This window comes from Zalophus californianus, chromosome 14, assembly GCF_009762305.2.
Source record: "Zalophus californianus isolate mZalCal1 chromosome 14, mZalCal1.pri.v2, whole genome shotgun sequence".
Lineage (NCBI taxonomy): Eukaryota > Metazoa > Chordata > Mammalia > Carnivora > Otariidae > Zalophus > Zalophus californianus.
Genome location: NC_045608.1, coordinates 14,308,523 through 14,336,167, shown reverse-complemented (window position 1 = coordinate 14,336,167; position 27,645 = coordinate 14,308,523). Strand labels below are relative to the sequence as shown.

The window sequence follows — 27,645 nt, the reverse complement described above, 5'->3', positions numbered from 1 at the left end:
AGGTCTAGAGAGACTGAGTATCTTGTTTCACTTAGTACAGAATGGGCCAGGGGTTTGGACAGGGGTATGATTCAGGAACACATGCTTTTTGACACTCTTGCTTAGTGGCCTTCCAGGGTCCCAAACCAGTGCTCTTCAGGGATTCGGATTCCTTCTCTCCCCAGTGGTCTGGTTGCAAGGAATGGCTGCATTGCCCAGTGTTGAAGGGGTGCTGAAGTCAGATCCGAGATCAGTGGCAGTTGGATTCCTTTGGCTTTACCCGTGACCCGTTTCTCCGTCCACACTGGAAACATGTTGTTCCACTTGCCCACTTGGTGGGAGGTGGCGGTGGGTGGCATACGGTTTTAGTGGCTACAGCTATTTGGAAAGCCGGGTTTCCATGACTGAAGACAACAGATGCAAAAGATCTTTCCAGGGGCACATGCAGCTCAGGAACCATTCACCGCGAAGGTATGAGTATGAATTTCCTCCATCCGTGAATAGGAAATATCCTCCTTGAAATCCAGATAATCCTGGAGATTATAGGTCCTCTCTTGGAACCCCATAAGAAGCAGTGTGCAGATCAAACCAGGCCCCGAAAACGAGACTCAGCTTTCACCCAGACCTTGCTGTTTTGTCCTGTTTTGTCCTTTTCCTCCGTCGTTTCTTTGCAAAGTAGAGACTCGCTGATTTCAGCCTGTTCTATTTACACTGCATGGAGTGGAGGTAATTTCAGCGCTTGCGGTCTAGACCCCCTGTGCGGTGGGGAGGAGTACACCCCGGCAGAGTGGGTCTGGGAGATACTCATCTTTACGGGGTCTGTTTGCGTTCATTTCCTTTGGCCTCTAATCCTGCTCTCCAGGAAGATTGCTAGGTAGCTGTGTGTGTTTGATAAATTCAGCCAAGCCTGGGACACACAAGTGGTTTTTCAGCGGGAGATGGAATTACCTTTTAAGAACGTCGAGGTGCAGTTTCTTTGCTGTTTTTGTTGTGGCCCAGGGATTAGTGTCACGAGGGGTAGGCAACTTTCTTCCCCTTCAGCTCGTAGACTTTATGCAAAACAGCAAAATGGCCTTGGTGGTGGTCTTTGGTGGACCCCAGCAGCCAGCCCCAGGGCCAACGCAAGGCACGGGAGGAGGGTGGGGAACAACATTCGAGGGGTTCACTTTGGGGTTGGGCACATGCCTGAGGGTAAGTGGTACCTTCATGCTGTGCTGGAGGTGTCCACTCACCTCCCCTGTGTCCCGGCCCCAGCACCTTGCTGGTACTCCCAAGTGTTTGTTGAATGGACCACTTAAACCCCTGCTCTATAGATGAGGGAACAAGAATAAAAGAGGCTAAATAACTTGCCCGGGATTTGGCCCGTGGCAGATCTCGAGTTTGGGATTTGACCCAAGCCGGACTCCAGAGCCACCTGTCTCTCTCTCCCCCTGACCGCAACTCGATCCTGGCTTTTTTCTGTTCCCCTTCATTTCTGGGTTGGCTTTTCGTAGGGGCTTGATGAGTTTGAGTCTGGAGAGCATGAGAAGGAAACAAGTCTGTTGCTGGAAAACGGCCCTTCCTCACTGTTTCTCCCTGAGTCCCCCACCCCTCGTCCCCCCGGATTGCTGGCTGGCTTCCCCTCCAGTCAAGTGTCCAGCTGTGAACAGAGAAAAATGGCCCCAAACGTGTGCTAATGTAGTTCTGAAAGTTCTCATTTGGAGCTGAACATCCCATTAGCCGGAGAGGAGCTTTTAAAAGGGCCATGGTGTGCCGGCCACCCACTTCACTGAATTTTTATCTTCTTGCAAGTGGCTGGAGCCTTTGACTTGTTCTCTGGGAATATTCCAGTTCAGTGGGGGCAGGGCTGAAAATGATCCTTAATGAGGAAATTAGTTCTGCCAAGTCTGGGGAACGTGGGAGACAGGGAGTCCTGGTTTGACACCATCTGTAGGCTCTGAAAGTTGTTTTTGAAAACTTTGATGTGGTTTTGGGAAAACAAGCCAGGCTAATTTGCCTGCTCACCCCAGGGACCTTTGTTTTGTTTTGTTTTATTTTGTTTTTTGGTTTGTTCTTCCCTTTTTAGTTTGATGGGTTTACTTGATATCTGGCTATTGTACCTGTTTTTGAGATTCTCTAAATTACTCTTCCCTTCACTCATTCGAATATTTGGGGGTCTATTATGTATCAAGCACTGTGTGTGCATAGCTCTGGAGACAGGAGTCCCCACCCTTGCAGAGCAGTTCTGGTGAGGGAGGTGGCTGAGCCCCACACCTTTGCAGTAGTAAGTGGCGGGAGCTACTTGATATTGGGAAGGTCTGTAACGGGGAATCAAACAGGGAGTGTTCGGCCAGTGACATCAGGAAAGGCTTCCTGAGGGGAGCGATAATTGCGCTGCTCTCTGAAGGTGGAGAAGTTAACTAGGAGCAGACAGAGGCAACAGCATGTGCAAAGGCCCTGGGGTGTGCAGGAAGCTTGTTGCATTTGGGTGAGTGAAGAAGGGCAGGGTGGCAGAGGAGAGGGCAAGTGTGAGGGGCCAGATGGAGACTTTGGAGGCTGTATTACCTTCCTTTGGCTGTCGTACCACATTATCCCAAACCAGGTGGCTTCAAACAATAGAAATTCATTCTCCATAGTTCTGGAGGGCAGAAGTCTGAACAAGGTGTCAGCAAGGCCGTGCTCCCTCCGAAGGCTCTCGGGCAGCATCCTTCCTTGTTTCTCCCAACTTTGGGAGGCTCCATGTGTCCCCAGTTTGTGGCTGCATTACCCCAATCTCTCCTCCCTGTTCACACAGCCTTCCCCTCCGTGTCTTCTCCTCTTCTGTGTCAAAGCTCCTTTTGCCTTTCTCTCATAAGGACACTTGTCATTAGATTTAGGGCCCAGCTGGATAATCCAGGATAATTTCGTCTAAAGATCCTTAACATAATTACATCTACAAGGACCCTTTTTTTCGCAAATGGGGCAACATTCACGGGTCCCAGCGGATCTGTATTTGGAGGGGGGGTGTGTGTGTGTACCATTCCACCGACTACAGAGGCTGTGGTGAAGAATTTGATATTTATCTTGGGTGCCTTGGGAAGACACCGAGGGGTTTTAAGCAGGCATGTGGCGTGATCAGATGTAAACTCTTAAAAAGTTTTCTCTTCTTAATGCGGATAGAGTATTGGTGGGCATTCAGGTTCAGTGAAGAGGGTTTTTTCTCAATCACCTGGTGAGAGGTGATCAGGGCAAGTCCTAGAGTGATGGAGGGAGGGACATTGAGAAGTCGATGGCAAAAACTGGAAGTTCGATTTTATCGGCTTGAATCTTTTCTTTGGTGTCACTCTGCATGATGGCCCCAATCTTGAGAGAGTTTTACAGTTTTCTGCTGTTTGAATGAGCCATTCTGCCTTATCTGAGAGACGCCAACATTTGCTCTCGCGTTGACGAGTCCCTCGTTATGTGGCTTTCTTGTGAATAAATGTTTTCTTCAGAGCAGTTAATAGCATTCTCATCTAGTTAATTTTGCACACAGTGGCAGGAAGCCAATTAAAGCACGGGCAGGCTTTATATATCTCCAAATATCTCCATGGCATCCGTGCGGCATCATTATTTTTCAGTGGCTTATTATTTTTTTTTTTATAACAACCAGGACAGTCCTGCGCAGGAAAAAATAAATAAGAAAGGCAATTTGGTGCTTGTGGGTTGCATGTAATTTGCATTTCATGAAGGACCTCACTCTGCTCTGATGCTCAGGTCAGATCATGGCTGAGGAGGCAAAGTGGTAGGTGGACAATGAAAGTCATGGTCACATGGTATGTGTGGGAGGTGAGCAGAGGGAGCAAGGCAGATGGTCCAGCCCATGGGCTCCAGGATGTGGCATCTCATGGTCCACTCCTACCTGCACTAGCCTGTAGCTGAATGGCTTTGGGTAGGTCATTTAGTCACTCTGTACCCTGCCTATAAAATGGGGGAAGAATACCTACTTTATTGGGCTCTCCGGACAATTGGATAGGATAATGCATCAGAAATACTCAGTAAGAAGGTGGTGATCATTATCACTGACATTTTACACAGAAGCTATAATTTGGATTTGTTCACGGGTATTTCCTGAATGCCGAGCACACGCCATGCACGGTCTTAGGAGTTGGGCTGCAAGCACAACACAACCTCCAAAGGCCCTGTGCTCATGTAGCTTGGTGAGGGAGCTAGACAGTAGGTGCATCAACCAATAAATGTGCATGATGTCGGGTGATGATAACTGCCATAAGGAAAATGAGAGCCAGGGTAAGGAGGCAGAGAACGTCAGGGAGCAGCCTGCTGTTTTTTTTATTTTTATTTTTTAAAAGATTTTATTTATTTATTTGACAGAGGAGAGACACAGCGAGAGAGGGAACACAAGCAGGGGGAGTGGGAGAGGGAGAAGCAGGCTTCCCACCGAGCAGGGAGCCCGATGCGGGGCTCAATCCCAGGACCCTGGGATCACAACCTGAGCTGAAGGCAGACGCTTAACGACTGAGCCCCCCAGGCGCCCCCAGCCTGCTGTTTTAGTTGAGGTGGTTGGTGTGGCCTCTCTGATGAGGGCACACTGGAGCACAGAACTGAATGAAATAATGGAACAAGCTGTATGGATTTCTGTAGAAAGAGTATTTCAGGCTAAGGGAACAGTAGGTGCAAAGGCCCTGAGGTAGCCAGTAAAGACTGTGATGGCCCCCGTCAGGAGACGGGCAGGAGATCAATAAACAAGAAGTAACATAACGTCAGGTGGTGGTAGGATAAACAAGGAAAAAAAATAAGGTGAATGAGGGGACAGAACATAACATGGGAGGCCACTGGAGGCTTTGGAGTGGATGGTCAAGGAAGGTCTCCCTGAGGATCTTGATATCAGGGCTATGTACATCCTAGACGGCTAGCTTTTGGGAGTAGCTCAGCAGCATCCTCTTTGCTCTTTGCTGTTGAGGGTGACTGTGATCTCAGCTTGTGGGGGGGGGCAGGCTGGGGGGCTGCTCTTAGCTCTGTGTTCATGTCCCAAAGTCCCCAGCAGGCTCCACTCCGTGAAGTGGGTCTGGAGTTCTGAATCCAGGTGCGCGTAACCGCTCACAGCCAAGCTATGGACAAAAGCTAGGAATGGTTGACAGATGCAGTGATTAAAACAAATGACCCAGGAGGTCATTACAGTGGGGACCTCTCAGTAGCTTGACTGAGGCTTAGAGGAAGGGATGGAGGGAGAGCATTAATTTTCTCAGGCTGCCTGAGCAGGAACTGCAAACAGGGCAGCTTAAACAAGAGAAATGGATGATCCCACAGTTCTAGAGGCAAGAAGCCCCACATCAAGGTGTCAGCAGGTTGGTTCCTTCCAAGGGCTGTGAGGGAACCTGTTCCATGCCTCTCGCCTTGCTTCTCGTGGTTTGCTGGCCATGTTTGGTATTCCTCGGCCTGTGGAAGCATCACCCCCATCTCTGCCTCATCTTCGTATGGCATCCCCCCCCGTGTCTCCTCACCTCCTCTCCCCTCTGGGTGTCTGTGTCCAGATTTCCCTTCTTCATCAGGAACACAAGTCCGCAGGATTAGGAGCTCACCCTACTCTAGTATGAGTGCATCTGAATTTAATTGCATTCGCCATGACTCTTTTTCCAAATGAGGTCACATTCTGAGGTACTGGGGGTTAAGACTGGAGGGGACACAATTCAACCCATAACAGGGGAACTTAAAAAAAAAAAATCTTTTTATTGCAATCTAACACATGCGCACAACACTAGTAAGTGTTGTAACTGCCTGAATTGCACATCAGATGAATGTACCCATGTAACCAGCCTCCAGATCTAGAATCCCCAGAAGCCCTCCAGTGGGGGCCCTCTACTTTTCATTGCGTACCTTTCTATACTGTTTTAACATTTTAAAACCGTGTGGACTTACTTTTACAATAAAACCAAACTGAACTTAAAAATAAAGAGCTTTAGCTGATGGCCGATCAAGGAGAAAGAGCTGATACGGATTCATTCCTCCATCCCCTGGGAAGGAGAGCAGCTTTACTCTCCATGCTGGGTGCTTTTCAGTGGAGCTGCCCAACAGCGTCCTGCAGAATGGTTCACGTTACCTCCAAGTATCGATCAACTCAGTCCCCTGGCTGCCTGGGGCAGCTGGTGCCCCCTCCTCTGCTTACCCTGGTGTATGCCTTGGGTCACTTTCTGTGTCAGGAGGGGGAAAAGGTTGAGGAGTCTAGCTTGACGCATACCATCTCAGGCAACTGTCCCAGGCACCCACGGAAATAGGAACTATAGTTAGTCCCATTAGACAGGTGTGAAGGCTGAGGCTCTGCGAGGTGACTTCCAGGTCTGGTGTCTTAGGGGCTGTCTTGACATCTGGATGTAGTGAGGGGAGGTCATGGATGTCTTTGGATGTCCGGGGTCACTCATTAGTTGACACACTCATGAGTCCTAGGGAGGATTGGAGTGAGAAGAGTTCTTTTGGGGAATGGCCCTCTCTAACCCAAGTCAGTCCCTTTACAAGAGGGATTAAACAACCTGGCTAGAATATCATAGCAGGTGGGCTCTGATTCCCATTCCAACTCCTGGGTCCACAGCCCAGATGACTTCATGATACTAGGTCCAACAGTATCATGAAGGATGTAGGTCCTCCCTTCTTACGGAAGAGAAATCCAGGGTACGGAGAAGCAAATTCCAGGTTTATCTGAGTCCAGATCCACATTTTTCTTGGTGTCCACCATGAAACTTAGCTGTAAGGACGGCTCAGGTTATTTATTCCAGGACGATTATTGCCGTGATCACTTCTGAGAGTCTGTACGCGTTGTGCATCTGAGAAATCCACTCTCATTTGGGGTTCACCGTCCACTGGTTTTCTTATGATGCAGATAATGTGTTGATCATGGGTGCAGTGGGACCCCAAAGAAATCAAGCTGGGACCTGGGGTGGCAGGTGGCACTGTGAAGTACTCCACCGGCCTGGGTTTTATGGCTCCTTTGTTAATGGTCATAAACTTGGCATTCGGTTCTGGTACTTGGGGAGCCCTGACCCTCTAATTAAATTGGATCTGAGCAGGTGGAGAGCACTCAGCTACAGAAGACATTTCACAGCTGCAGAGAAGGTGGAGGGGAATCAGACTTGGCTGCCTGAGCCAGCTCTCAGCGTTCACTCGCATGGGTTCAGCCCCCTTGCCCCCAAGGGCTGGCAACTTGCCCCTATTGTGAGCCTTGGGGCCCTCCCTTTGGTCTTCTTATAGAAAAGCAGTTCGCTCCCCAAGTCTCTGTCTCTTTCCCCTCAGGACTCTCCTCCCAGCCCATTTCAGCTCTCCATTATCAGAAAATGGATGTTCCTTCCACTTGTTGACACATCTTTTATATTGTGATAAAATGTATACAATGGGGGTGTTGCCATTATAACCATTTTAGGTGTAGAGCTCATTAAGTACGTTCACATTATTCTGCAGCCCTCACTCCTGTCCATCTCCAGAAAGGTTTCATCTTCTCAAACGGAAACTCTATAGCTATGAAACACTAACTCCCCAGCCTCTCTCCCTCCAGCCCCCCGGGCACCCACCATTTGACTTGATATTCTTTATTCTCTAAGTACCTTGTGCAAGTGGCCTCCTACAAGATTTGTCCTTTTGTAACTTTCTGATTTCACCTGACATGTTGGCTCAGGTGCCAGAACTCCCTTCCTTTTTAAGGCTGAGTAATATTCTACTCTATGGATGGATCACATGTGGTCAATGCACCAGGGCTCCAGTTCCTGCACATCCTCCACGCATTTTTAGGTCCCTCCCCTCAGACAAAGTTCAAGGGCCAAGTGATGACCCTTCAGCCAGTGTAGCTCAAAGAGCATGGAATTGGGGAAAGTAACTTATTCGAGAAGGAAGAGCAGAGTAGTTTAGTCCAAAGGCAGAGGAGTCCGAGATGGTCTAATTGAAGCCCAAGTTTATTGCTCATGGGGCAGGTGACTTGAAAAATATCACTCTCCTCTCTAAGCCTCAGATGTCCTTTGTCACTGGGGACAATAGTAGGATCTGCTTCCCAAAGTAGGGAGGGTTCCATGAGATTGTACCTAGAAAGCATCTAGCCTGGGGTCTCATAGGAGATAAGCACTCTGGGAGTATCACTGTGGGTGGGGGGTATTGATCTGCCTAGGATTTATCAACCACCTGCTTATGCTAGGCGTGGGGGATTCAGAGGCATGTATGGTCTATTGTGATTGTTGCTTCTCAAGACTCAGTCCTTGACGTGCAGGGGTCCTTATAAGTGGCCACTCATTTTCAACATTGAGCTTCCTCCTTCAGTTCAGGAATGTTCTAGGAAGTTGGGTCCATTCTTTGGGCTTCTGTAGAGCAGAGATTGGGAGTCATTCATTGCTCATAGCTGGTTCATTTTATGTTGATTCTTACTCTGTAACATCTCCTATATTCTTCTTTGGTTAACCGAGGCCAATAGGCACTGGACATTTATATAACACTGTGTGTTCCCCTTTGTCAGTATTTATTTGTTCTGTGTAACTTCTTGGGTTGGGAGGGGGGGATCTGTCTTGGCCCCTCAATTAGATTGTTAGGAGCTTGAGGGCAGGTGCCTTTACGTATATTACTCCATGTCCCTGTACATGTATTCGGCCCTATCGTTCAGTAAATATTTGTTCAGAGAATGAATTTAAGGCTGGATACTGCCTCAGATTCCTTATCGGCAAAATGGGTACAACAGCAATAGTACCTACCTCCCAGGGTGGTTGGGAGAATTAATTAAGAGTACACATTAAGTTTTTTTTAAGGACGGTGCCTGGCAAATAGGAAGCCCTGAGTAAAAAATGTTATTTTCTAGAGTTTACGGTGCTGTTTGCAGTAGAATACGGAGCTCCAGGGACTGGTGACGGCTCCCTGATGGGGATACCAGGAAACACTTACGAAGCATTCCTTAAGTGCCAGGCACATGCTCTTTACACGCATCACCTCATTTAATCCTCAGCCTTGGAGACCTAGGCGCTATTTCCAACCCCATTGTAGAGATGAAGACATGGAGGCTCGGGGCACCCAGGATGACTCACACAAGCTTAGTAAGCACCAGAGCGACGTCTAGCTGCCTCCGGCAAGCGCTTTCCCCTTCCCTTTCCTACTGCTTCCTGTCCGCCTCCACCGTGTATCCCATTCGCTGTACTGACACTCACCCTTGCAGCCAAACAAGCAGCAGGCGGGCTGTGTGGAGGTAGTTCCTGTCTGCCCGAGGCCTGGGACCGGGGGTTGTCCGCAGGGCTTTCTGATGGGGCTGGTCTCTGTTGGCAAAGGCATGCCGGGAAGAGCTCCTGAGTGCAGCCTGAGAAATAGTAAATGATGTCTCTGCTCCCGGAATTACTTGGAACCCTCATGCATGTGGCTCTCTCCCAGGGGAAAGGCCCTTTTGCATGGCAGGGGCACCATCGAGCCCTCTGTGCCCATGGCCTTGATCAGAATCAGCTCATACGCCAGCTCTCCCCTTTCTCCACATCCTCACAAACAATTGTTTCTTTCCATTTTTAAAAAGACCAGAGCCTGCTGGAGTGGTCGGGGGTGGGAGGGATGGGGTGGCTGGGGGATGGACATTGGGGAGGGTATGTGCTATGGTGAGCGCTGTGAATTGTGTAAGACTGATGAATCACAGACCTGGACCCCTGAAACAAATAATACATTATGTTAAAAAAAAAAGAAGATAGTAGGAAGGGAAAAATGAAGGGGGGGAAATCGGAGGGGGAGATGAACCATGAGAGACTATGGACTCTGAGAAACAAACTGAGGGTTTTAGAGGAGAGGGGGGGTCAGGGGATGGGTTAGCCTGGTGATGGGTATTAAAGAGGGCACATTCTGCATGGAGCACTGGGTGTTATATGAAGACAATGAATCATGGAACACTACATCAAAAACTAATGATGTAATGTATGGTGACTAACATAATAAAATAAAATTAATTAAAAAAAATAAATTATCAAAAAAAAAAAAAAAGACCAGAGCCACCCTCGTGGGTATGAAGTGATATCTCATTGTCGCTTTCATCTGCATTTTACTAATGATGTCGAACATCTTTTCGTGTGCTCTTGGCCACTGTTTGTCTTCTTTGGAGAAATGTCTTTTGAAGGCTTTTGTATGTTTTTTTATTCATTGGGTTGTTTGTTTGTTCCATACTCTCCTTTGATTCATATTCATCATCTCTCCTTCCCCTGAGCCCCGCCAGCCTGGTTGTCCCTGTGGCACCTGCAGAGGGGGGTGAGCACAGACTCTGGGTAGAATGCCACCTCTGTGGGCCCTTAGGTAAGCAGCTTCCCCAAACTGTGCAATGGGGACCTGGTCCTCTACCTCCCACACTTTACCCCAAGAGGCGGTAAAGTTTCTTAGTAGCCTGATTCTGACTCCTGCTTCTCAATCTCATTTGTGGCTCATGGCTTGGCCTGTGTATGTATGGGCATACTACCTTCCTAGATGCTTTTGAGCCCGCAAGAGATCTGGTGTGGACACTGGAGAGTGAGGGAGACAGCCACCCCGCATAGGGATTCTGCACCCAAGCAAACAAGGGACAGGAAGGGGCCTCTTGAAACACCTTGATGGGATGGCTCTGTTGGCACCCAGCATGGCCTTGGGCGAGCAGCAGTCTGTCTCTGTCAGTCCGTGAAGCCGCTCTGATGCATAATTCATCTGGATGCTGAAGTCACACTGTAGACAGCAGCCCCCAAGGGCAGGCAGCTTTGCATATTCAGGAGGAAGACGGGAGCCTCTTCTCCAGCTTCCTGGGGCCCTGTGGCTCCAGGTGAGGACTGGTGACTGCGGGGCCACTGCTGGAGTCTTTCTTTGCCGCGGTAAGACTCCAGGTGGTGCCCCCTCCCAATGACTTCAAGATTGCCTTTGACATTGCTGCTCTAGTCCGCCACTTAAGACACCAATTGCCTTTGATCCCAGGGCCCCCGTGGAACAAAGTGTCCAAAAGTGTAGCAATTTTCTTTCTACTTTAAAAAGCCACTCGCACAGCTTCCCATTTTTCCTCCCGTCCCCTCAAAACTGCAGCCCTGATTCTCTTGAAAGTCACCTTTGCAGCATCGCCAGGTGATGTCGGGTCCTCCCGGAAGCCCTGTTCCTCTTTTCGAGAATGAGGGTTTGCAGATTTTCCTCCGCATCAGAATCGGTTTGCCGGTGGTTGGAAAACACTGCGTGGCATTTCGAGATGCGGTTTCCTTGGAGATGGAAACATCTGCCTGCAGATCTGGGAACCTGCGTGACCACAGACCAGCTTTTGTGCCTGGCGGGATCTGGAAAACAGTTCTCTAGATGTGGAGCAGAAGCCGTCAGCCCTGTTTTTCTTTTTCTAAGCCAGCAAAGTACCACAGAATGAGACCCCTTTGATGTGATAATGTGAGAACGAGAATGGAATTTCTTTTCATTTTTTTTTTTTTTGAGATCACTGCCATTTAATTAACCTGTGTGCTGGCAGCAATTAGTTCAAGATGTTTAAATAAGTAACACACGTGCTCGTGTCAGAGGCTTAAGATAATAAATAGTTGAATTGTTCATTTTCCAGGTCAATAGAGACAGGTGAACAAAACTGCCACAACCCTGCCCTCTTGGAGTCGATAGTCTAGACCAGGGGTCAAAAAGTAAGGCCCAGGGCGCCTGGGTGGCTCAGATGGTTAAGCGTCTGCCTTCGGCTCAGGTCATGATCCCAGGGTCCTGGGATCGAGTCCCACATCGGGCTTCTTGCTCAACAGGGAGTCTGCTTCTCCCCCTCCCTCTGGCTCTCCCCCTGCTTGTTCTCTCTCTGTCTCTCTCGCAAATGAATAAATCAAATCTTTAAAAAACAACAAAAAAAAAACCACTAAGGCCCATGAGCCAAATGTGGCCCCCCCCGTCTGTTTTTGTAAATAAAGTTTTATTGGAACACATCCTTCCTTCTTAATTTCCCTCCCTCCCTCCCTCCTCCTCCTCTTCATTCATTCTTCTCTCCCATCTTATTTCTCTTTCTCCTCCTTTTTTTCTTCCTTCCAAGTTACACACAATTACACTCATGGTAGACATTTTTTTTTTTTTTTTTTGTAAAAAAGTCACACACAGAGTCAAATGTGGAAGTTTCCCCAGCCCCCTTCCTCCCTGTTTTTCTCAGTGGAAGCCCTTCCAGTTCTTCTTCTTCTTCTTCTTTTTTTTTTTTTGGTGGCCTTTATCAAACAAAAAAAGAGGTAGAACTGAAATAAAACAAAAGCATTTATTTGGGGTCTAAGATTGCAATTTGGGGAGCACAAGTTCAAGTAGCAACCCAATTTGTGTCCCACTAGGGAGCATAAGTCAAGGGTTTTAAAGGCAGAAAGGAATGCTTGTGTTCATTGTTTTCAAAGAATTTTGATTGGTGTTGGTGGCAGAAAACGAATTTTGGCTGAACGTAATTGGTTGCTAAGGCTTTCACTAAGCAGGTTCTCTTACTGTAGCAAGTTGCAGGTATTCCTCTTGAGTCATTGGACTGTTTGCCGTTTCGCCCAGTTCAGAAGTTCATGGTTCTACCTGGTGAGGATGCGCATAAGGCCCCACCTCCTTAGTTGGTCTCCTGGCTTCGTTTTAAAACCCTTTGATGTGAATGACTCCATTTTATTTCACCTTCCACACCTTAAATACATCATATGACTATGTAGGAAATACATTCAAACGTTTTGTAAATGTATTTATACATTTTTATGTTTGTATAAATGAGCTCATACTATATGTGTTGCTTGACAGTTTTCTTCTGCTTCACAGTTTTCCCTGTGGCTCAGAGAATGTCCTTTGCTGCTCCATTACCTCTTTTCCTCTGGTGTGCTCCAACCCTGGTCTGGCTCAACTCTCAGCCTTGTCACTGAGTCTGTGGAGAGCCTGAGCAGATGCTAGCAATGGGAATGGTATTTTGTTCTAGAGCATCAGCCTGTGCCAGACCCACCGGTAACAGTGCAGGCAATTGTCATCGATGTAGACTTACCAAGCTGAGCAGAGGTTCTCAGAATTGGGGAGGTGTTTCTAGAGAGCTTGTTAAAATGCAGAGGCCAGGGCCCTACCTGACATCAAAGGATTTGAGAAACTCTAGAGCTGAGGGTACTTAGCCTGACTTAGGGAAACATTGAGCTGTAAACTTTTTTTAAGAGAGAAATCCAGCTTAAGTAAAGGTCTCAAGAATGCATTAAGGGTCTTTGGTTGCAAAAACTAGAAGCCATCTCTGGTTGGCTTAAGCAGAGAATGAACTTCTATGGAAGATTCTAGGGTAACCCTTAGGATAGACAGGAAAGCTCAGAAAGGAGCAGAGTCCAGAGCATCCTGGGGGCTCTAAGCAGCAGGAATGGCTTGATGGGTTTTGGGGGGAGCCACTGGTAGATTAACTTAGCTTCAAAGATTTTTTCCCATCATTGTCATGCCGGCCACGATTCATGCTCCCAGGGAGATTCCTACTGGTCTGACTTGGCACCTGGTGACTTGGGGAGGGTAGGATCTGTCCCCTGGTCGACACCCCCAACAAGACTGTGCTCAGAAGAAAGAGAATTCCCTCAAAGGGGTGGCGGGGTGAATGCTGGATGGTCACAAACAACCCACCGTAAAGAAGCATTACAGGTCATTGGCTAAGATCTTTAAATACATGAGCCTTCGGGGCAGGAATAAGTACTCTCGATGGGAACGTCAAGTTACAATTCCCAAAAGGGCCATCCTCTATATTATTTTATCCCCAAATGAACAAACTTTGTATCGTAACAAGTCACTGTTGGATGAAAAAGGAGAAAGCAGGTCAAAGGCCTTGGTTTGAAGAAGCAAAAAAAAAAAAAAAAACCCCCACTGATTTCAGGCAACAATTCTTCACACTCATATGGAAAAAGAGTTTCACACTCACTTCTTGGAGTCACTGTAGGACAGTCACGGATGACTTATTGGAAACCCCACACGGCTGGGATCACATGCTGACTCATTTGCCCCCCACACCGAAGCAAGGGGCAGACGGAGGGTCCGGAGAGGTGATCCCACCATATAAATAAGGAGACTGGAAGCCTCATAGATTCTGACCTGCCCAAGGTCACGCTGTAAGTCTGGAGGAAAGGGAGCCGCGTTGCAGGATCATCGCAGTGAGGATGGATGAGCTTTTAAGCATGGTCTGCTCTCAGCCCTCATTTTACAAGTGAGGACTCCGAGATCGTGCCAGGTTCAGCGACTGGCCTGGGGCGCCCAGCTAGCCCCCAGTATTGTGGATCCTTCCCGAGCCATCAACAGCTGGTAGATGCTGTTTTCTGTTTCACAGGCCGTGATCCTCCAGTGGGAATCTCATAGAACTACCAGGTTGACAGATAGGGCCTCTTCACGCATGTCGGTAAAGATTCACTCCCAGTTAATTTCCCTCAGGGTAAAGGAGTTTCTTTGAAGTACTCCATAGGTGGCAAAATACTCAGTTCCCCCGAATAAATATTTCTAGTCAACTCCAGCTCACCAAGAGAAGGCCCTTCGCTGGCTCAACACTTGAGCAGACGATTGTCAATTCTGCCTTTGCTTAGGATGCTGACCCTGGATGATTTTACATGGAGATGTCTGGGATGTTGAGAATCCAGATAACAGCATGCTTCCTTGCCACAATGTCAGGAGCAAATCCAGGTCCTAGGGAGGCTGCAGTATGTTTTAAGACTGTGAGCACCGGGGTCGGACAGAACTAAGTTCAGATCCTGGTTCTCTGCCTTTTATAGGCTGTGTAACCTTGGATAACTTGCTTAGCCGTTCTGACTCTGTTTCTTCACCTGGAGATGATTTTCCCCATCTTGAAAAATAAAATGAGCTAATGCCCATAAATGCTTAACACGTGGCCAGGCACATAGTAAAGGCTCAATGAACGGCAGCTGTCACAATTAGAGCCAAGATACCTGGAACAGAAAGAGACGGCTCAGCAAATCCCTGCTTCAGACAGGAGGGGAAACCAGCCTCAAAGCCCACAGTGACTTGCTAATAATGACAAAGGGAGGTCAGGAAATCAGCCTCCTGCTTTCTCCACCCAGTCATCTTATCAACCCAACACATGGCCTCCCTCGGGGTCACCCAGTAGGGTGGGTGTCCTGGGTGGAGGGGAGCGGTGTGGCTGATTCACCCTTCCTGGACACTTTCCTCTCAGTCTCCCTTCGGGGTTCTGATCTTAGGGGATGTTTTGAGTCAAATGACTCCCTGCCCATGGGGAGGCCAAGGAAAGTGGGATGAAGCCAGCGCTGGTCATCACTTATTGGGCTGATGGAGGCTGCCCATGTCCCACTGGCCCCGGGGAGACAGCAAGAGCAGACCTCTGTGCCAATTTATCTTGGAAATTGTCTTTTCTTCAGGCAAGAGGAGGGGGGAAGGAAGCCTAAAAGAAAACATCCAGCCACATGCTTGTGAAATCTCTGCCCAAAATCAGTCATCTTTTTTAATAATGAGGGCTGTCAGAGCCCTGGTTCAGTCGGAAATGATGGCCTGTGTAAATATTTGGTCTGTAACTGATTTATGGGTTGGGGAACAAAAAAATAAGATTAGTCGCTAATCACAGGGATGCAGAAAAATCAGCGGGCCTGGAAGGCAGAAGTGAGGTTGGCTGTCTGGGTGAGCTCAGATGGGGCGGGAGGAGGCCGGGCTGGGCTGTGCAGTGGTATTCACTTGGAGAGGAGGCTGTGGGCTTCCAGATTATTCCATAATAATGGGCCAAGACAGCCTTGTCCATGTGCAGGTCAAGAACTAGGTGAGAGCAACTTTGTGGCAAGATGCCCGGTTTACAGGCACAAGATGGGCTCTTCCCAGTGAACCCTGAAATCAACAACCTACACAACCCCAAGCGTGCACAGGCACCTCTGTAAAATGGGAATGTGTGCAATCAGCTCTCACAGTCGAATTAATGGAGGCATTAAGAACAGGCTTTGAAGTCAGTTCAATCTATGTTCACACCCCAGGCCTTTATTGAGTTGTGACCTGGGTACATTAACTGTTGGGAACCCCAGTTGCCTTAACTGCAAAACGGGTTATAATTGTTGCTCCCTCCAATGAGATGGCGTGTCCCAAGCACATCACCTGCTCCCGGCGTCTCAGCCCTGCAGATCTTGGTGACAATGCCAGAAGTCCTGAGAGTCCTGAATTCACAATCCCAGGTGGGCTAATGCAGGTGCTTACCTCTCCTGCAGATGAGCCCCCGCCACAGCCACCAGTTACAGCACATGCCTCCTATTAGAAATCACTGTGTAGGGTTGGGTGCTGGCCTGGCCGCCCCCCATACAGCATGGAGAAAAAGTGGATGTCCTGGAGGGCTGCCCCCTCCTCGACTCCCCTGAACGAGGAGCCCGCCAGCATGCACGTGCTGGTGCAATGGAAACACAGACTTCCACTGGGCTCCCTGTCCGCCAGGTCCTGTGCTGGGTGCTGGGGATCCACAGAGAACAAGTCGCACAGGACCCCTCCATGGGTGGGAGGGGCCCACACTCAGCAAGTCGTCTGAACAACAAGCGTGTACTCCAGAAAGGGGCCAGATCTTTGAAGAAACGTGTAGGTGCTATGACAGGACCCAGTCTATGCCAGGAGTGGGCAGGATGGGGAAGGAAGGGCCCCAGGTGGCAGGGGTAGCAGCTCTTGGGGTGAGCCAGATGATGGGGAGGGGGATGCAGTGTGGTTTGGGTGGTTTGCTTCACGTTTCCTACTTTTAGGTAAGTCCAGATCCTACTAGCACAGGGGTTGGCAGGCTAGAGCGTGAAGAACGAATTCAGCCCACCGCCGATTTCTGCAGATGTTTTACTGGAATCTGCCACATCCATTCATGCACACATTGTCTTGGGCTGATCTTGTGCCGCATCGGTGGGGCTGAGTAGTTTCGGCAGAGAACATAAGACTTGCAGAGGCCTCTTACAGAAAAAATGTCACTGACTTCTGCATTAGAACATTTTTCCTGTCCTCTCTCATTCCTTCTTCCTCTCTCATACCCTGTGAGGACCTGAAGTGGTGTCTTAGTGCACAAGAGAGGAATATATATATATACACACACACACACACACATATATATAATGTACATAGTAGAATACAATATATAGTGTACATAGAGGAATACAATATATATACATGGTGTACATAGAGGAATACAATATATATACATGGTGTACATAGAGGAATACAATATATATACATGGTGTACATAGAGGAATACAATATATATACACTGTATATAGAGGAATACTACATATATATAGTGTATATATTATACATATATACATATTGTGTGTGTGTGTATGTATATATATGTGGAACAATTTGCTCTTTTCCCAATCAAGTCTTAGTAGAAGGTCTGTTTGATATTGAGAGCTGATCTGTTACTGAGCAAAATTTAATCTTAAAAAGAAATACCACGTATCTATTCTTAAGCTATTTTGCACATTTTTAAAGTACATACATTTATATATAACATATATTTAACCACACACTATAATACGTATATAAATTTATATACATGAATATATAATATGCTATATATTATACTATTATATATAAATATATAAATGTGTACACATAAATATAAGTACTATATTATATATTATACTTGAATATATATTATATATAAATTTACATATATAATACTCTACTGTAATATAGTATATACACTATATGCTATGTACTATACATATGTATGCTTATATAAAATATTATATATATATAATGAAACATATACATATGTTTAATTTCTAGGAATATATAAATGACCGCATTTTTATATCTGTCAACTAAATCTGAGATACCAGTTACCAAGTGACTGATAGAAGCCATTTGGGAAACAAAATCCCTCTCAAATTTGATTTTCAATTTAAAACTTACTCAAAAAATGAGACATCATTGTAATATTAAATAACGATTGACCACTTTATTCCATGTCTGTACCTCTGTTTTCTAGAGGGTTTTTTTTTTTGGTTTTGTTTTAATAAAATAAAGAGAAAAAAATCAAGCCCAAAATACTGCATGTCATTTTACAATGATGTTTTATTATTATCAGAGAATAATAATGGTACTCAGTTCCAGTGGTTACTAAGTTCAAAGCCTAAAAGTAACAGCCTCTTGTGTATCCTTCCAGAATGTTTCCATACAGGGGAGAGTATCCAACTAAGACTGGGCACCTACAGGGCACACCAATTTAGGAAACCTCAGATGTCTCTTCCTCTCACCCTACCACACTGTTGGCAGCAAGTCCTGGGAGAGCTGTGTTCCAGATGCTTCCTTTTCCTCCCCCTCTGATGTCCAGAACTTGGTCCACGCCACCACCACCATTTTTATCTAGGTGACGGCCACAGCCTCCTCTCCAGAATCCCAGAATCCCATTCTTTTTTTTTTTTTAAAGATTTTATTTATTTATTTGAGAGAGAGAATGAGAGGTAGAGAGCACGAGAGGGAAGAGGGTCAGAGGGAGAAGCAGACTCCCTGCTGAGCAGGGAGCCCGATGCGGGACTCGATCCCGGGACTCCAGGATCATGACCTGAGCCGAAGGCAGTCGCTTAACCAACTGAGCCACCCAGGCGCCCCCCAGAATCCCATTCTTGCCCGCACGATGGTCAACTCTCTACGCATTGGCAGAGTTGTCTTTCAAGAATAGAATTAGGTTTTGGGGCGCCTGGGTGGCCCAGTCGTTAAGTGTCTGCCTTTGGCTCAGGTCATGATCCCAGGGTCCTGGGATCGAGCCCCGCATCGGGCTCCCTGCTAGGCGGGAAGCCTGCTTCTCCCTCTCCCACTCCCCCTGCTTGTGTTCCCTCTCTCGCTGTCTCTCTCTCTCTCTCTCTCTCTCTGTCAAAATAAATAAAATCTTTAAAAAAAAAAAAAAGAATAGAATTAGGTTTTGTCATCTTCCTTCTTAAAACCTGCCAGCAGGTGCCCACTGCTCTTAAATAAAACCCGCCTCCCTACAGGGGCAAGCACTGGTTGATCACAGTGATCTGGTCCCGCCCCTGATCCCGCCTTCCCTCTCTTCCTGCTCACTTTAAGTTGACCTGCCCTGGCCTTGGACTCCCCAGCATTGACTTTGCCTCACTGCCTGGTCCCCTGTCCCTCCAGATCTTTGCAAATCTGGCTTCTTTGACATTCAGTTCTCAGTCTAAATGCCGTGTCCCCAGGAAGGCCTTACCACCCGCTCATGACCACATCACCCGATTTTAATTCTCCACGAAGCTCCTCTTATTCTCCAGTATTTCCTTAACTGCTTTATGCGTTTGTCTGTTTCCACCCACCACCAGGAGGCCAGCCCAGGCAAGAGCATGGCTCTTGTCTACCTCCTTCACTGCTAGAATCCAAGCACCTTATTGTCCTAGTGATAGTTACTGGATTAGTTTTTGGAATTAAGCCAATTTTTGTTTTGCTGTATTTTTCTTGTCTTAGGGAGACAGAGGGAGGGGAAAGGGGTGCTTTGAGCAAGCATTCCTTGCCAAATCTTTTCTCTGGATGACTTTGAAAATCCTGTTGTAACTTTTCTTCTTCCAGAAAGGCTTCATTGCCTGCCCAGCCTGGTCATCACCGCATCCCAGGGATGGGCAGCCTTCTTTCCCGGTCAGTGTGGTCCACAGACCTTTGTGTGTTTCTTATGAAGCAAGATGTCCAGGATGAAGAGGAATTCTTTGGTCCTCTTCATGGATGCTTGTCCCTTTTCTCTTGATTTTGAGCCTGACTTTCACATCATCTTTGCCCATAAAGAGCCTCAGTTTGTCTAGAGGAAAGGAAATATCTTGGCAAGGGACCATCGCAGGAAAGACTATTACCTAGCAGGTGCCAGACGCTCTCTCAGGCACTCAAAGGACATTATTTCATTGGATCTTCATACAATCTTGTGAGATAGAGGAATTATTATACAGTTTTACAGGTGAGGACATCAAGGTTCAGAGAGGTTAAGTGACTTCATGAAGGTCACACAGCTAGTAAGGAGGTGAAATCTAGTTCCTGTGTTACTATTATATTATTTTTCTAATTGTAGAAAAATACCTACAGCATAAAATTTACCATTTTAACCATTTTGAAGTGTACGATTTAGTGGCATTGAGTACATTCATAGCTTTGTGCAACTATCACCACTATCCAGTTCTAGAACATTTTCATCACCACAGATAGGAACCCCAGACCCATTAAACAGTCACTTCTTAGTCCCCCTCCTGCCCCCAGACCTGGCCAACCACTAATCTGCTTACCGTCTCTGTGGATTTGCCTATTCTGGATATTTCATCTAAACAGAATCATAACGTGTGGCTTTGTGTGTTTGCGCATACGTGTGTGTGTGTGTTTTCCACTTAGCTAACGTTTTGGAGGTTCATCCACATTGTAGCATGAATCAGTGCTTCATAATCCTGAATCATATTCCGTTGTATGGATAGACCACAGTTTGTTTATCCATTCATTTGTTGATGGACATTTGGGTTGTTTTCACCTTTTGACTCTTGTGAATAATGCTGCTATAAATGTTGCGTACAGTTTTTGTTTGAACACCTGGTTTCAGTTCTTGGTATAGATATCAGAGTGGAGTTGCTGGGTCATATGCTGATGTTTCCAATGTGGCTGCACCACTTTACAATCCCACCAGCAATGTGCAAGGTTCCAGTTACTTCACATCCTTGTCAACCCTTGTTCTGTTTTTGACTTCTTGATCATGGCCGTCCTAGTGGGTATGAAGTGATATCTCACTGTGATTTTGATTTGCATTTCCCTAATGACCAATGCTGTGGAGCATCTTTTCATGTGCTTCATGGCTAGGTGTATATATCTTCTTTGGAGAAATGTCTATTCCAGTCCTTTGCCCGCTTTTACATCTATCTATCTATCTATCTATATAGATAGATAGATATATATAGATAGATATGTTTTAAAGATTTTATTTATTTATTTGAGAGAGAGAGAGCGATGAGAGAGAGAGAGGGAAAGAGAGAGCGTGATCACAGGGAGGAGCAGAGGTGGAAGCAGACTCCCCACTGAGCAGGGAGCCCAACACAGGGCTCGATCCCAGGACCCCGAGATCATGACCTGAGCTGAAGGCAGATGCTTAACTGACTGAGCCACCCAAGCGCCCCCATTTTAGTATTGTTTTAAGAAACCTTTTGTAAGGCATAACTTTCATTCAGAAGTGAAGTGCACAATGTTTGTGTCTGGTTTGATGAATTTGTATATATCACGATATGCATGTAATCACACACAATCAAGACTGAAGACATGTCCAGCTCCCAGAAGGCTTCTTGGGTCTCATTCCAGTCAATAACCTACTCAGAGAAAATCACTCTTCTGGCCCCTCTAGCATAGATTAATTTTGCCTGTTCTTGAACTTCACGTAAATAGAGTCATATAGTACAATAGCTCTTTTGTGGCTGGTTTCCTTGGCCCGACACTATAACATTGAAATTCTGCCATGTTATAGTCTAGCCAGAGTTTTCTCCTTTTTGTTGCCATGCAGTAATCAACTGTATGAATATGCTATGCCTTATTTATCCTTTCTGTTATTGACGGACATTGAGACTAATCCCAGTGTTTGGCCGTATGAATAACGTTGCCATGAACATTCTTGCATGGGTTGTTTTGTGGACATGGGTGCACTCATTTTGGTCGGGTACACACCCAGGGGTACATACCAAATTTTTGGGTCAGAGGGTGTGGTTGAACGGGTTTGCAATCTCACCAGAATTTGGGGGGGGGGGATTCGGGTTGCTCTCTCTTCTTGTCAACATTTGGTACTGTCAACTCTATTTTTAGCCATTCTGGTGGGACCTGTACTGGAATTAACATGTTTTTCGATCAACGTCTCTTCCTCTCCCCCCTCTGTTCCTTTTTCTTCTCTTTCTCCTTCTGTGTCATCTTCATTTCCTTCTTAGTATATTTCCCATAAAGCTGTATACAAGGAAATTGTTGCTGTGAGGCCATGGAGTTGAGATGCAAGTTTGTTTTTCAAATTTTAACTATTAAGATACAAAAATTTCACCTGTGTCTCATCTGAAAGCATTGCATATTCGTCCACACTGGGGAAGTGCAGCTTACAGTGTCTGACCCACTCATGCTTCCTTTTTGCCAGTGCTTGGGTGGATTAAATGCCATGCTTGGGGTGTGTTTGAGCCAGAAATGAGGGTTGTAGCCTGTGGTCAAGGAGCAGAGCAGATTCTACTAAACATTCTCCTGGTGTTAGACTTACCAGGCCCTTTGCTTTTCCAAACCTTCTCCTTCCCTGGGCTCTGTGCGTATCCCCTGCCCTCTCCCCACCCAAGAACGTGGCGCTATTCTTTGGTTTTGAAAAGGGTCTTGCCCGGAGGCCTCATTTTGGGTAATCAGATCGTGTCAACTGTGAAGGATAGCAATGGCCCCGTTTGAGAGGGAGGGACAGCTTGGACAGCTCACACAGCCCCGTGTAGGGCCGGGGGCATCTTTTCCTGTTTGGGGACAAGGTTGCTGGGTGTGCGAGAATATGTGCTGGGCCTGTCCTCCAGCCACGCTTTCGAGGAGCCTGCCTGCCCCCAGGTCTGTCATTTCCTCCCAATTGGCTGGGCCAGATGCTCCAGACACCATTAATGAGATGCTGAAGTTTATGGCCGGATGAAACATCGGAGTTCAAGGGGACACAACCCCACATGCGGGGAAGCTGAGGGTAAACAGGCCACACGAGCCAGCGGCTCTGCTTGACTCAACGCCCAGCAAGCTTTTGGAAGAGAAAGTGGTGCAAAGACTAATCATCAGTTTGGGACCCCCCACAGCGATCTTTGCTACCAAGGCTCTGAGGGAGAGGTGGCAAATGGGCATTGATCAGAAGCCTAGAGTGCAGAGCTGTCTGTCTGCCAGACCAAGGCTGGGGGTGGCCAGGGGCTGGCAAAAGAAATCAGGTGTGTCTCTGCCCTCAAGGGGCGCATAGCTGGAATGAACTGAGAAGACGCTGCCAAACCAGCCTTCCTGACTTGCAGATCAAAACTGGGCTACATTTCCTTTAGAATTCTCCCAAGACAGATGACGCCAGGTTGTTTTTGCTTGAGTTGGAGGACATGGGCTTGGGTGGGAGTCTATAGACCTAGCTTCTGGTCTTGGCTCTGCAACTGTGGGTTGCCTGCTTTGTGTTAGTTGCTGGGATACAGGCCCATCCCATGTGTAGTGGGCACAAACCAAGCGGGAGATAGACGTTCACTCAGCAACCACATAAGTAAAAGCAGAATTCCAACTGGGATGCATTTTGTGAAGGAAAAGCAGATAGTGCTGGGAACGCATGTAACCTGGAGATCTGACTAGTTCTGAAGGTTGAAGACTGTGCCTCTAAGGAAGTGATGCCTAAATTAGGTCCCCACTAATAGTCAGGATGGGAAATGGTGTTCCTGGCAGAAGGAATAGCATGTGCAAAGATCCTGAGGTAGATGAGAATTTGGTATGGTAAAAAATCAGAAAGATGACCAGAGTGGCTAGAGTCAGAGGGTGACAAAGTGATGATAATACAAGAAGTTCTCCAGATAGTGATCCTTGAGGGTCCCTTGAAGCTTTTGAAAGGAAACCTTTGGGAGTTTTTAAGCAGGGGAGTGACATGATACAGTGTATGCTTTTTAAAACATCACCTTGGTGCCTGGGGTTAGGTTATAAAGAATCAAAAGTGGGATGGGATTATTCAACCATAAAAAGGATTGAAGTTTTGATACATTGTTACCACTTGGATGAACCTCAAAAACACTAGGTTTGGCGAAAGAAGCCAGACCCCGAAGTTCCCATATTGTATAATTCCATTTATATGAAATATCCAGCCCGGGACTGGAGGGAAGGGCATGGAGAGGAATTGCTTAGTGGGTACAGGGTTTTGTTTTGGGGTGATGAAATATTTTGGAACTAGATAGAGATGGTGTTTCACAACATCGTGAATGTACTTAATGCCACTGAATTGTTCACTTCAACGTGGTTAATACATATCATCTGAATTTTACCTCAGTGTAAATGAAGAGTAAAGAAAATAAAAAATTTTTTAAAAGTGAAAAAAAAAAAGAAAGTGGGATTGGGGGTCTGATTCAGGTACAGTGGCGGCGCCAGCTGAAATGAGGGAGGGAAGTGGGGACCAGAGCTTGAAGGCTGGAGATGGAGAGTGATGAACCAGTTGAAGAAGTAAGGGTTCTCGGGATCCTTTTAGTTCAGACATATTCTCTGCAAATTAGGCTTCAGGAAGTTGTTCTGAATTCAACCCTGGAATGAATAATCCTTTGCTGTATCCCGTAAAACAATGTGCATTTTCCCTAAGCACAGATGATGGCTCCTGAGCTGGGTGTCTTCCTGCCATGGATGCGCAGGCTCAGCTGAGCCCAGCTCTGGGACTACTCTCAGCACAGCCTGCCATGTCGGGGAGCTCTGACTTGCCCACCTGTCGAGAGAGCAGCACGGTCCACCCGGGGCTCATACGGCCCCGAAGGATGGAGCTGCCCTCGCCGATACTTCGTGTCTCCTCATTTTGCTGCTTTCCCCAGAATTGGCCCTGATTCCAGGGAAGAGATTTATGTGATAGATTTCTAATATCCTGCGATCATGGAGAGATGTTCTTTTTAATTACACCTGCAGGATGTACTGCAAAATATGCACTGAATCCTACACAGTCACAGTCATTGGACACAGTCATTTGTGTCTGTTTTCTCCTTTGAGCATGCTGGGTAATGAGGGCAGATGGTAAAGGTGAATCCCACGTTCTGTCCATGAAGACTTCCTTGGTGGGCAAGAAGTGGTGTATGATTTCGTGCCACCTACTCTGATCAAATAGCCATTCATCCTCCACTTTCTCTTTCTCCTACCCTCTTTTCCTCTTGTCTGTCTTTTTATTCTCCCATCCTCTTTTTTTTCTTACATCTACCTCTCCAACCATCCATCATCCTTCTATCCTTCAACCTTTTCACCCATCCATTCATCCTTCCATCCATCCATCCATCCATCCATCCGTGTATCCACCCATCCATCCATCCGTCCATCCATCCATCCATCCGTCCATCCACCCATCCAGCCATCCGTCCATCCTTCCATCCACCCATCCATCCGTCCGTCCGTCCGTCCATCCGTCCACCCACCCATCCATCCGTCCATCTGTCCGTCCATCCACCCACCCATCCATCCATCCATCCACCCATCCGTCCATCCGTCCATCCACCCATCCATCCATCCATCCATCCATTAGTCCATCCGTCCATCCACCCATCCGTCCATCCGTCCGTCCATCCATCCATCCATCCATCCATCCTCTGATCCAGCTCTTTATCCATTCATCCATCTATCCATTCTTTGTCCTTTTCATCATCCATCTTCCGTCCACCCTTCCACCTCTCCTACCTTCCTTTTTCCCTCCCTTCCCTCCTTCCTTCTTTCCATCCATCCACCCATCTCTTTTTTCATCCATCCATCCATTCATCCTTCCATCTATCCATCTGTCCATCCAGCTTTTTATCCATGCATCCATCCAACTAACATTTATTTATATACACCCCTTCTCTGCTCCATCTCTGGTCCTGAGTTAGTAAAGCAAATTGACTCTCTGCAGTCACTGAGCTACTGTTAAACTTGTGCTGAGTTGGACTTGGTTCTCCGTATACAAGGAATCTGGCCTTTTCATTGGGTGGCCCAGTGCCTCAAGGCTCCCGTCAGTGTTTTGGAAATAATGATGGTATCTATTGCCAGAGGGTATGACTGCATCCTATTCATCTGCCAAGGGTAGTGGTGGGTTGAGAGTTGCTTGATGTTTCGGGTGAAAAACATGGCTCAGCTTCAACTTTTGGCTTCTTCCAGGCTAATTCTATGCTATACAGACACCCAGTTTAACCTGCTCCTAGTGATGTTAACGGGTCACCTGAACCCTCACTCTGTGCCTGGCCCTGTGCCAAGCATCTTATCTCATAGAACTGTCACAGAATCCTTCTTAGGTAGGTGCTGTGATTTTCCCCATTATCCAGGTGAGGAAACTGAGGCACAGAGATGAGACCACTTACCTGAGGTCCCAGTCAGGACCTGAGCCCCGGTCTCCCTGACCCCAAAGTTGGCGAGTCTGACTATAAAATTATCCTGCCTCGGTGTAGATGCCTCTTTGAATCTCCAACACTGGAGGCTCTTATGGAATGAAATGCCACTCCCTTGTTTCCCTCTCTTCTCCAGCCATGGGCAGGGAGAGCCAGCTAACGTGTGCGGCTATAAGGGAAGGTACCTTCCTGGGCCTTGCTGCAGACCCCTAGGGATATAATAAGCAGGGCTGCCAGCCCAAGCCCTGCGAGGGAGCGACTCCACAGGTGCACTTGGATTCCTGAAAGCTGATGGGCAGCAGGCCTCCTGAAGAGGGTGACTTTTAGGCTGCGTGTGTGGGAGGCCTCCAGTCTTTAATTAAGGCACCTTCCTGGGCTCTCCATCTAGAAGGGAGAACATTTGCAAGGAGGGTCCACTTTGGCCACAAGGTGGCGCCCAACTCCGGGGCCAGACCTGAATGGGGTGGTACAGGGAGGTGGGGGGTAGGTGGGGGGAGGGCAGAGTGGCTGGTTTGGGATGCTGTTCTAATCACACTCTCTTAAACTGATCACCTAAGCTCCTGGGGAAAGGTAGAAGTGTTTCCAAAGCTGCTCCAGTGGTTCATTCCATTCAGCTGGTGCCAAGCCAGGGGCTGAGAGATTCAGCCACGAAAACCACAGGGTTCCTGCCCTCAAGGAATTAGAGTGCAGCGCGATTAAGTGCCAGTCATAATCCAGATTGGTCATTTAATAGGCACCTACTGTGTGCCCGGTTCTGTGCTAATCGCCAAGAACGGGGAAATGAACAACACAGAATCATTGCCCTAAAAGACCCACGGTTCACTTGTGAAACAAAGACTAAAAGAATAAACTTGGGAACATAGGAGAGTACAGCTGCAGGGAAACACTCAGAATACTGTAGACGAACTGAAGAGGAACACCCAACCCAGGCAAGGAGGGAAGGGAGTATCTGGGAAGGCTTCCTGGAGGAGAGGACACCAGAGCGGAGTCAGACAGATGGGGATTAAGCAGGCAGGGAAGGGGAGGGCTATTCTGGGCTGCGGGGACAGCACCAGCAAAGGGTTGCAGGTGAGAAACAGCACAGAACCCTGGCTGGAGCTCAGGGAAGGGGGGATGCAGAAGCCGCAATAGGGCCAGGTCAGTGTGGGGAGTGGACGTTGGCGCCATGTTAACGAGATTGGGTCTGCCAGCTCTCATTCTGTGTGCACTTACGGATACATGTCCCTCTCTTCTTCTTCTGTCTCTCTTTCAGAGCCAAGAAGAAAAGCAAGCCCTTGAACCTCAAGATTCACAGCAGCGTGGGCAGCTGCGAGAACATTCCCTCTCAGCAGCGCTCCCCCCTCCTGTCGGAGCGCTCCCTCCGCTCCTTCTTTGTGGGACACGCACCTTTCCTGCCCTCCACCCCTCCTGTCCACACCGAGGCCAACTTCTCTGCAAGTAAGTCACCTTCTTGTCGGCCAGGTGCACGCTCCCTGTTCTCGCTCAAGAAATGCTCATGAGATGCTTTGAACGGGGACCTCCGCCTCCCACCTGCGCCACTCCCGCCCCTCTGGATGGTTTCGATGGTTTCGAAGGGAAGGGGCATGATTAGCACTGGGAGGTTGACTGGCTGTTGTCACTGGGCCCACGTTCCTACCCTTTTTGCCTGCAGGTGTGTAGGGATGACAGAGAGAAGCAAGCATGCAGGGCACGAAAGGAAGCATCAGCTTTTTCTCTCTGCTTCTCAGTTGCCCGGTCACAGGATTTTTCTTGGGCCGCT

The 27,645-nt window shown here is 47.5% G+C and overlaps 1 protein-coding gene across 3 annotated transcripts in view; it reads left to right on the top strand.

The window, feature by feature from the left end:
* The window catches only part of KSR2 (kinase suppressor of ras 2), a 411,509-nt gene that overhangs the window by 198,543 nt on the left and 185,321 nt on the right, over positions 1-27,645 (top strand). For all 3 annotated transcript variants that reach the window (XM_027576790.2, XM_027576788.2, XM_027576789.2), the window contains exon 5: positions 27,139-27,323. In XM_027576790.2, the coding sequence (XP_027432591.2) occupies positions 27,139-27,323 (185 nt within the window). The remainder of the gene's footprint in view (positions 1-27,138; positions 27,324-27,645) is intronic.